The following is a 10,050-nucleotide window of genomic DNA, read 5'->3' on the forward strand; positions in this document are numbered from 1 at the left end:
CAAGTGTGTATAACCTAAATGGCTAAATACATAATGATTGATTTATATCATTTCTACCTGGTTTGAACCTAAAAATTGTTAAACCTCTAAAGTTAATCAGGAGATATCTATATTGAGGGTGCTCATGTATAGTAGTTACATACTTATTTACAGGGATGAGCTTGGGACAGTACATGTATCTGTATTTGTATCTGTATCAGATTATACTCGTACAAAAAATCAATAAAAACATGTACCAATACTCGTACCAAAATTTTCGGTATGGTACGGGTGGTACGGGTATTTCGGTATAGTACCTGTTTTTGTACCATTTTGTCTTTTTATTTCCAAATCTTTGACGATCTTGAAACGGGTACCGGTACGAGTAACAAACAACATGAATTAGTCCGGTATCGGTACTTACACATGTACGTGACGAGTACCAAATTAGTACATGTACCAAATTGACCGTCGATTTTATGATAAGATAGTATTGAAAAACCCTAATTCGGTCGCCGACTTTAAGTGATTTGTTTGTTGGTTCGAGTCTTGGATTTTATATTATTTAATTTTGAAGAAATATTTGACACTTGTTCAATAATAACATAGTTGGAGAATTTATTTTATATATTAAATATAAAGAATCTCAATCAAACCCTTGTATACTCCAAACAAATACAAAATACCAAATGTACTCGTACCGTACCCGTACATGTACCAAAATCAACAAAAATGAGTATCAATACCCGTACAGATTTACCAACACTCGTACCGAATAGGCTAAATCGGTACGGGTACATGCACGTGTACAAGTATGGGTATTTGAGACAAAATGTTCATCCATACTTATTTATAAACTGAACCTGTTTGATATGGGGTAATGGAATAGAGATAAAATAAAATATACGATAGAATAAATGGATAAAAGAATGAAATGAATCATTACCATTACATTGTTATGTTTGGTTAAACTATAAAAATAAAATAAATCATTATTTCTTATAGTTTGATAGATGCTCTAAAAACTTTATAAAATTTGTTGATGTTTATCTATTTCTTTATTTTTAAGGCTATGCGTAGTGGAGAGGCTACAAATGAGGGCGAATTGCGACACGTGGTGCACAGTCAATAAGGGGTGAGAATTTGTTTTTGGTGTGTAATGGTGTAAGGTTTACAAACTGGGCCCACATTATCTTTTTTTTATTATTTTCATTTTATATTTTATAATTAAACTAAACAAATAATAACCAATTTATTTAAATAATTAAATAAAAATGTATTAAAATTAAAAAATAAATACAAAAAAATACATAAAACTAAAAAAACACACCAATCAAAAAAATATATAATAAAAAAAACACACCACAACAAAATACATATAAAAATACAAATAAAAAAAACTAATCTATTCGTCTTCGTCCTCGTCTTCGTCCTCCTCCTCGTCTTCAACCTCGTCTTCGACCTCAATGGGATGATTATCTCACACGTGTTGAACCAAATCTGCATTCAGTTGGTTATGTATATCACTTGATGTGAGCTGCTGAATGTTATATGTTCGTTGGTCTTGGGTTGGTGCAGGGAGCTGTTCTAGAACGCTTCCTGGTATATAGTGTTGACGTATTGTTTTTCCCTCGTCTTCTAAAATCATATTATGCAACATGATACTCGTATACATGGCATCGCTCATTTTTGCCAACGACCATACACGACATGAGTTTTTCACATAATGCCAACGTTTTTTAGAACCCTGAAACACCTCTTGATATCCTTTCTCACAGACTCTTTGTTCTTCTTAAAATATTATCTTTTTTCTTCGATCGGGTCTTAAAACGTTTTGAAGATGATCAAGTACTCTGGATATATCCCATCTCCCAAATAGTATCCGTGACGACAGAAGGTATCGTTGGCATAAAACGGTAAGACCGGTATGCTACGGCTGATGTAATACTTTAGCATGGGTGACGCGTTGAGAACGTTAATGTCGTTGTTGGACCCGACTGAGCCGGAGTAGGCTGACCAAATCCAGAGGTCGTGTGAACAAATGGCTTGAAGACTAACCGTTGGCACTCCATGGTCACCACGAGTGTATTGACCTCGCCATGCGGTTGGACAGTTGGACCAATCCCAATGCATGCAATCTATACTCCCGATTATGCCTGGAAAAGAATGTTTGCTTTCGTGTACATCGTATATGCGAGTCAGGTCGTTTGAAGTTGGAATCCTCAGATAACGACGAGAGTATAATTGTATTATTCCTATACAAATAAATTATTAAAAACTATTTATATTAAAAACAATAATTAATACAAACAATTTAAATTTTACCGATGCAAAAATCCTCCAACGCATCTCTCGTCGTTTTTTCAGCCATCTTTAAATACTCGTCGTTGATGTCGGTCGTGTTGCTGTATGCGAGGATGCGTAGAGCCGAAGTACACTTTTGGATGGCGGAGAATCCTAAATATCCTCTTGCGTCGGGTTTCTGTTGAAAATACTCATACTACCGCTCCATATCTCCAACGATGCGCAAAAATAAACGCTTTGACATCCGAAAACGACTTCGAAACATAATGTCATTAAATGTAGGTCTGTCGTTGAAGTAGACCTTCATCAAACGATCGTTCGCTTGCTTACGATCCCGAAGGATATATGACCGTCTACGTGGTGGCGAATCGCTAGTAGAGCCGGACACTATGTTATTGGCGACGGCCCGAACCACTTTCGTGACCTCTAAATGCTCTTCCGCCACTCGTCGATGAATCTGATGAATTCTTTGACTCTCCTTGATTACTTGATCCCAAATCTCGGCAGAATTCGTGGAATCCGGGAAATCCATTGAATTTGAAGAGGTATGAAATGATAAAAATGATTGGTATTTTTATGTTTGAGTTTGTGTACGATATGGTGAAAATGGTTTAATTGGTTTGATATTTATATCAAGTTTTTAATTTAATTCTTTTTTTTAATTTGACCGTTATCCAACGGTAGAAGAATATTATATTATTTTTTTCCTTTCTTCCGGGATAATAGCAATCCGCCCCCGCCTCTTTTCGCCCCAATATCGCCCGGGGGGGGGGGGGTTCCTCCATTTTGTCGCCCAATTTCGCCTCAATCATCACCCATTACATATTGCCTAACAGCTGTTCACATCTGGTTGATATTATATTACTTGATTGCAACCTGGCTAATATATTATGACATTGACCAAACACTAAATAAGAAGTCTAGTAAAAACTCTATAAAATTTGTTCACCATGTTCCTCGATTATGATGTTTTATTATTTAATTGCAACTTGGCTAATAAACTATAACCAAATAACCAATCAATAAATAAGAAGTATACTCAAAACTTTATAAAATTTGTTCACATATAATCAACTAGTTTTTAACCTTTGTATTACGGAGGTTGTTTTATATTGTTTGTTCTAATATTTATTTATTTTTTGAATTTATATTTTTTTTTATTGTATGAAAGTTAATAATATACTTATGATTTGATAATAAATTGTTTCACAAATAAATGAGATGTTATAACCTGGTTTAAAAGCTATATGGTTTTAATAAGACCCAAGACCCGTTTATATTTTTTACTATAAAATTGGTTTTCTAATTATAAATAATATTTATGAAAGTTAATAATACACGTATGGTTTAATGAGACCCAAGACCTGTTTATTTTTTTTTACTATCAAATTGGTTTTTTAATTTAAATAATATATATATCTTTTTTTAAAATAAATCATATATTAATTTTTATTATATCCTATTTTATAGGATTTTTTACATCAATAATTTGATGAAAATAATTTTAATTTAATGAGATGTTATAACCCGTTTAAGGAATATCGTTCGCTTCCAATGTATACAGATCAAGGTATAGTTAGTTAAATTATTATTATAGGAATTATAAGCTTTGTCTAAAAAAAAGTTCAACAGGTTGGCGAAGAAGGTTTAGGTATGGATAACTTATTATAGAAAGCATAGAAGATGCAATAATTTATAAAGTGGGAGGTTTATAGTCATACACACACACACACACTGAACGTTAGTCTAAAATCACCTTCCTTCTTCCCATCGATCATGTCTTCCTCTTTTGACAGAAAGTTTAATTCCTTAAAAATATCCCTAGAAGAAATAAAGAAAGTTACCAACAACTTTGGTGATGAAAACCTCATTCTACAAAATGGATCTGGAACGATCTACAAGGGACAACTCGAGAGATCCGAAAAATTAATTGATATTGTTGTACGGAGGTTCAGTCGTAAATCCTGGAGAAGCAGAAAAGAGTTTATGAAGGAGATTAAGATGCTTATTGCTCTCAAGCATCCGAATCTGTCCACTATTGTTGGGTTCTGTGATGAGGATGATGAAATGATCATCATAACCAAGTTTGAGGCCAAGGGAAGTCTTGACCAATACATAAGTGACCCAACCCTCAGTTGGACCCAACGGTTGCAAATACGTATTGGTATTGCAGAGGCACTGAGTTTTATCCACTATGACAAGTCAGGAAAATTTAGTGTCATACATAGCAATGTTAAGAGCTCTAAAATTTTACTAGATGACAAGTGGGAACCGAAACTATTTGGTTTTGAGCTTAGCAAGATCCAAGTAGTGGCTCGAAGGCAAGGGCTTGTCCTTAGCCGACTTATAAGCGGCACAGGTGCGTATGTGGATCCAGCATATGTAAAGTCTGGAGGTGTTACCCACAAGTCGGACGTGTATTCCTTGGGTGTGGTTTTATTTGAGGTCCTCTGTGGGAAGAAAGCCTAAAGTGCCTTCACATGAGGTGCACATGACCCGTATTTAACTAAAAAAACTAACCCTCGTTAGTGAAAAAGACGAACCGTACAACATGTTTTGAACATAATTGATGTTTTCTGTCATTAATTTGCCAAAGGACGTTCATTGAAAAACCGTACAAACATAAAGGACGTGTTTTGCCTTTTTGTCTTTTATTTGTATTTGATCAAAACCCTATAAATATAAACCTTTTTAAAACCCTTCAACGGATTATCAAGTTTACCCACATATTACAAGGCTCGTTTTTTGGTTGACCCATTTTTAACGAATCGTATACATGTTAATTTGTTTAATAAACCGGTCGTATCATGCCGATCACCCAAAACTTGTTATTTTTGTGTCGTGTTAGATATGATCACCCCTAGACATCCTCTTGATGCATGGCCAGAGTCATGATCAACTCATAACTCACATCTTTTCTTTTTTTTTTTTGGACATGATGCCTTTGCATACATCTAATCTATCAGGGTCGTTAGTTTGGGCGTAGTGTCCTTTTGTTACTTCAATTTTCCACGTCATCCACATACTTAATTTAATTGAAATCTCATATTAATTTCTTCAATGACAAAAACGTCAAAGTAATCTTAATGCTATATTTTGCGGAACAGATGATACTTACTTTTTTGAAATCTTGTATTTTTATGTTGATTATAATAAACTTATTTTTAAACAGGAATGAAAAGGTACTCGCATAATACTTGTTAATTCACTAGCATCTTTAATTAATGCATTTCTGGTCTTACTTTTCCCTTGGCACATAATGTTGCAGGGGAAAGATTTTGAACACTTGAAGATTGGCTTTGATGCTATAAAGACAGCCGAGAATTTTGATAAAAAATATTACCTCGGGCATGGAGGTTATGGCATCGTGTATAAGGCACAACTTGAACATTATGATTCCTCTGTGCTTAAAGACAATGAAGAATCGGAACTGCCTAAGAAACGTAGCACCTTAGCCATAAAATATATCCTTAAGAGAGAAGGCCCAGAAGGAGAAAAAGGTTTCATTGCAGAAATTGCAACACTTAGTAGTTGTAAGCATCCCAACATAGTATCTCTTCTTGGCTTCTGTCATGAAGATCCTCATATGATTCTAGTCTATGAACTTGTTTCTAATGGAAGCCTTGCTGATTATTTGGGAAACGAAGGAAAGATGACTAATCTTACTTGGGCGCAACGAATAAAAATATGCATTGATATTGCATGTGGGTTGGATTATGTTCATACCCCCATGAACGAAAACGGAAACACAAAAGGAAAGATAATCCATGGCGACATAAAAAGTGCCAATATTCTATTGGACGAGAATTTGAAAGTGAAGATTGCTGATTTTGGACTCTCGAGACTCCAACCCCTCAATCATATACAGAGTACTATTGTAACAAGCACACTTATAGGCACAAAAATGTATTGGGATCCCGAATATGCGACTTCTGGTCACTTGAAAGTAGAGTCGGATGTTTACTCTTTTGGGGTAGTTTTATTTGAGCTCATGACCGGGAGATTGGCTTATGATCCAGACTACATCAAGCAAAATGAAAAGGGTCTTGCACCCATTGTGCGACAAAACTTCGAACAAGGAACATTAAAGGAAATGGTGGATCCTAAGTTAAAGGAAGAAAGTGATGGATATGGTTTTACTCTAAGTAAAGGACCCAATAAAGATTCTTTGCATATATTTTCAAAAATTGGGTATCAATGTTTGTCCGAAAAGCAAGAAAAACGTCCTAAACTGAAAGTTATCACCAAGGAACTTGAGAAAGCGTTAAAGTTACAGGTAAGTCAAAGTCCTAACAACTATAAGCTGTCATTTCCTCTTCATCTTCTTTTATTTCTTATAACAAAATGCGAGTGGTGACAATGTCATCTAGAAACATAAAGCAAAGCAATTATGGATCTCTATTTAAAGGGTTCTTGGTTTTTACTTCTTTTTAACAACATCATACGTTTTCTAACACTACTACTAAATATAAGTTCGATTTACTTTTTGAATAATCCTCAAACTGATTGTCTCGTGATTAACAACAGGAAACTCACAAGGACGGCCTCCGAATATCACTTGAAGACATACAAAGGGCCACACAAAACTTCAGCGATAGAAATCTTATTGGGGGTGGAGGATTTGGAAGAGTATACAAAGGGGAAATTTTACATGATAAAGAACCTACCCCCATTGCTATAAAGCAACTTGACATGCGGCATGGGCAGGGAGAGCAAGAATTTCTGACTGAAGTTGAAATTCTATTTGAGTATAAGCATGAGAATATTATTTCTTTTGTAGGATACTGTGATGAAAAAAATGAGAGTATCTCTGTCTTTGAGTATGCCTCTATGGGAAGTTTGGATAAGCATTTGAAAGATTCTAGTCTTACATGGACGAAACGACTTAAGATAGGCATTGATGTTGCAATGGGGTTGAAATTCCTCCATGGAGGTGGCTCAACACAAGCTGCCGTGATACACAGAGATATAAAATCGACCAACATTCTACTAACCGGTGATTGGAAGGCAAAAATTTCAGATTTTGGGTTGTCCATAATAACAGCAATTGATGACGAAATGGACTTTGAGTTTGATGAAGCTTGCGGAACTGTGGGCTACATTGACCCGCTGTACCGCAAACAGGGTTTCTTAACGAGAGAATCCGATATATATTCACTTGGAGTGGTTTTATTTGAGATTATGTGTGGAAGATTCGCCATGCTTTATGATTACCATAAGAATGAACATATGAGTGAACATACGGTTCTTGTAGATCTGGTTAAATGTCACTATGAAGAAGAAAAACTTGATGAATTGGTGTTTAACGATATAAAGCATATGATCGTGCCAGAATCGCTAGCTGCTTACCAATGTATTGCATATGAGTGCTTACATGACGAGAGAGAGAAGCGACCGACAGCCAGTAAGGTGGTAGCAAAACTAAAGGAAGCATTGAATTTCCAAGTAAGTTTTCATTGTTTTACATATCAAACTAGAGTATTCGTTAAAGAAATAGCGAATCAAAAGATATCAAGACCGAAAACAAAAATGTGTTAGAAATCCATTGGGTAAATTAATGTTGACTATTTAATAACATACAGGAAGATATTGAAATATGGGAGGCCAAGCTACCTAAAGACTACAAAGAACTAATCCAGATGTCAAAAACCCCAGAAAAATACGCTAACATGAGCAACAAAGATCTCTACGAAATATTCTCCAATGGAATCCTTCTTCAAAAGGGAAAAGTGGTAATCGGATCTTTCTCATTTTCAGTTTTATATCTTTTGTTCACTTCTTTAAGTTGTATGAATCTTTTAGTGGAGCGTTTCCAAAGTGATTAATTTACAAACATTGTATTTCATTTGTTTTGTGAAACAGTTCTTCTCACTAAGCAGCAATGAAGAAAGAAATGAAATGATATCAGCGACAACGTTTTCATATGAAAATAGCGGATTACATAAGCAAAGATCTATTCAAAAATCAAGGTATCACGTGTTTCATGTTAAATGGAAGTGCACCTGCAAAGCTGTACTTGATTTATAAAATTAAAAAAATGCATAGAAGTGTTAATGTGGGATGGTAATGCTTGGTGAGACTAATATTAACTAAATCTTACATGTGCAGATTTCAAAGAGTGTTGAGGATTACAGATGTGAACCTCAAGTACAAACTGGAGAGTGAAACCTTACATGCATATTTTGCAACATGGGAAGATGACGAGTGGTTGATGATAGAATTGTGTCGATTATTACCAGACAAGAAAGATGTTGATTTTGAGGTTCTACTTGAGAGCATGTCGCGAAACTATTGTGGATTTGGTGCAATCTACATTGAGGGTATCCATTTTCAAGCCATCAATAATGCAACTATGAATGTACTACTTTTTTTTCCTTAGCCTCTTGATTTTTTAATTTATATTTAACAAAACAAATTAACTTAACTACAATTGTACAGCGATAATTTACATTTAATGACTAAACATATTGTAGTCTTCGTGATTTTGATGATCAGATATATATTATCTTGCGTAACACAGGTAAGACCTGAAGAAAACGAGAAGCTAAAAGGAGTAGAAAGAGACTTGAAAGCAAACTCAGATTCTGTGCAACAAGTGCCAGTTGATAATGACGGAAAAACCCAACCAGAATTTGATAAAAAGGTTTTATATTTTAAAAAATTGTATACATATAGAAAAGTATAATACTGTTCAGTAACAATGTACTTGTTTTTTATTTTGATTAACAGTTAAGCGAAGCGAACGGGAACAAATGCCACATGCTTTCAGCAAAGATGGTTTTAGACGACTCTTCTAATGTGAAGTGTTTTAAATGGAAATCTCTTGCTGAATCCAGGTTTGAATTATGATACAACTTATGCATATATATCAGTTATATTATAGTTTTAGTCTTAAGCTAACTTATTATTTCACTATAAAGCACAAGCAGAGGAAACTTCAAAGAGGTGGCAGAGTTTGTATCACACCAAGTATTTGAGATCAAATGTGAGATCGAAACGCAGAAGTTATCGTTAGATACAAATTATGCATGTCATCTCATATTCGAGCTATCAGAAAAATGCCATGGATTGCATTGTCCGGTGAAAGTGCAGGATGTACTCCTTAGGAAAAAGAAAGAGTTTAAAGTTATTTTTTTCAGAACTCCAAGATATATACACTTAAAAGGGAATGGAAGGGTCCCGGAGCACAGAGAAGACGGATTGATGGAAGTTATTGTGTGGGAATTCAACTTGGTTAACGATGATCATGTTCCTATGAGTTTGAAATTGAGATGCTATGAAGGAAACATGTCTGGTCTTATTGTATATGCCGTTGAATTTCGACCCGTATGAGGTTTTTACAAGAAAAAACTTTGATCATGTTATGTTCGCAATATTCAAAGTCTAGTGAATTGTGAGTGTCCGGTGTTTACAAACTTATAGATACAAATATTATCACTGGGTTTCGGGCCGTCATTTAAGGATAAGCAAAGCTAAACGAGAAACTGATTACGATAATTAAACAGAGACAAATGCAAATGAATCATTGAACTTACACCACATATAACATGATTTGCCAAAGCGCTAAACATAATTAATCAGAATGCAGGGAACACATACATTGAAAAGGAATCATACTTGTAGCAAAAAGGATAACGATTAATAAATAATAACACTAATCATAGATTTACCTGATATGAGCAACCGAATCAATAAACAGGGAATATATATCAATAAATCAAGTTTCATGAAATTCTGTGTGAATTGTATCTACTAGCAAGTAATAAT

General features: G+C 34.7%; 2 protein-coding genes across 2 annotated transcripts; both read left to right on the forward strand.

The window, feature by feature from the left end:
* The first annotated feature begins 4,059 nt into the window (after positions 1-4,059).
* On the forward strand, positions 4,060-4,752 carry LOC143609261 (putative receptor-like protein kinase At5g39000). Its single transcript, XM_077084064.1, has one exon. The coding sequence runs from the start codon at positions 4,060-4,062 to the stop codon at positions 4,750-4,752; it is 693 nt and encodes a 230-aa protein (XP_076940179.1).
* Positions 4,753-5,412: 660 nt separating this feature from the next.
* On the forward strand, positions 5,413-9,674 carry LOC143609252 (uncharacterized). The gene is made up of 8 exons (XM_077084056.1): positions 5,413-6,559; positions 6,811-7,728; positions 7,866-8,015; positions 8,146-8,252; positions 8,392-8,641; positions 8,804-8,926; positions 9,013-9,119; positions 9,204-9,674. Exons 1-8 carry the CDS (start codon positions 5,543-5,545, stop codon positions 9,613-9,615), a joined length of 3,084 nt encoding a protein of 1,027 aa, XP_076940171.1. The 5' UTR covers positions 5,413-5,542; the 3' UTR covers positions 9,616-9,674.
* The last annotated feature ends 376 nt before the right edge of the window (positions 9,675-10,050 follow it).

Source organism: Bidens hawaiensis, unplaced genomic scaffold, assembly GCF_021521415.1.
Source record: "Bidens hawaiensis isolate Kalapana, Puna unplaced genomic scaffold, B.hawaiensis_p1.1 tig00419517_1, whole genome shotgun sequence".
Taxonomy (NCBI): domain Eukaryota; kingdom Viridiplantae; phylum Streptophyta; class Magnoliopsida; order Asterales; family Asteraceae; genus Bidens; species Bidens hawaiensis.

Bases quoted from the DNA above. Each gene is read 5' to 3' on its own strand.
- LOC143609261 (XM_077084064.1), top strand. From the start codon at position 4,060: ATGTCTTCCTCTTTTGACAGAAAGTTTAATTCCTTAAAAATATCCCTA.
- LOC143609252 (XM_077084056.1), top strand. From the start codon at position 5,543: ATGTTGCAGGGGAAAGATTTTGAACACTTGAAGATTGGCTTTGATGCT. The intron at 7,729-7,865 runs GTAAGTTTTCAT...AATAACATACAG, and splicing joins AGGAAGCATTGAATTTCCAA to GAAGATATTGAAATATGGGA. The intron at 9,120-9,203 runs GTTTGAATTATG...TTCACTATAAAG, and splicing joins AAATCTCTTGCTGAATCCAG to CACAAGCAGAGGAAACTTCA.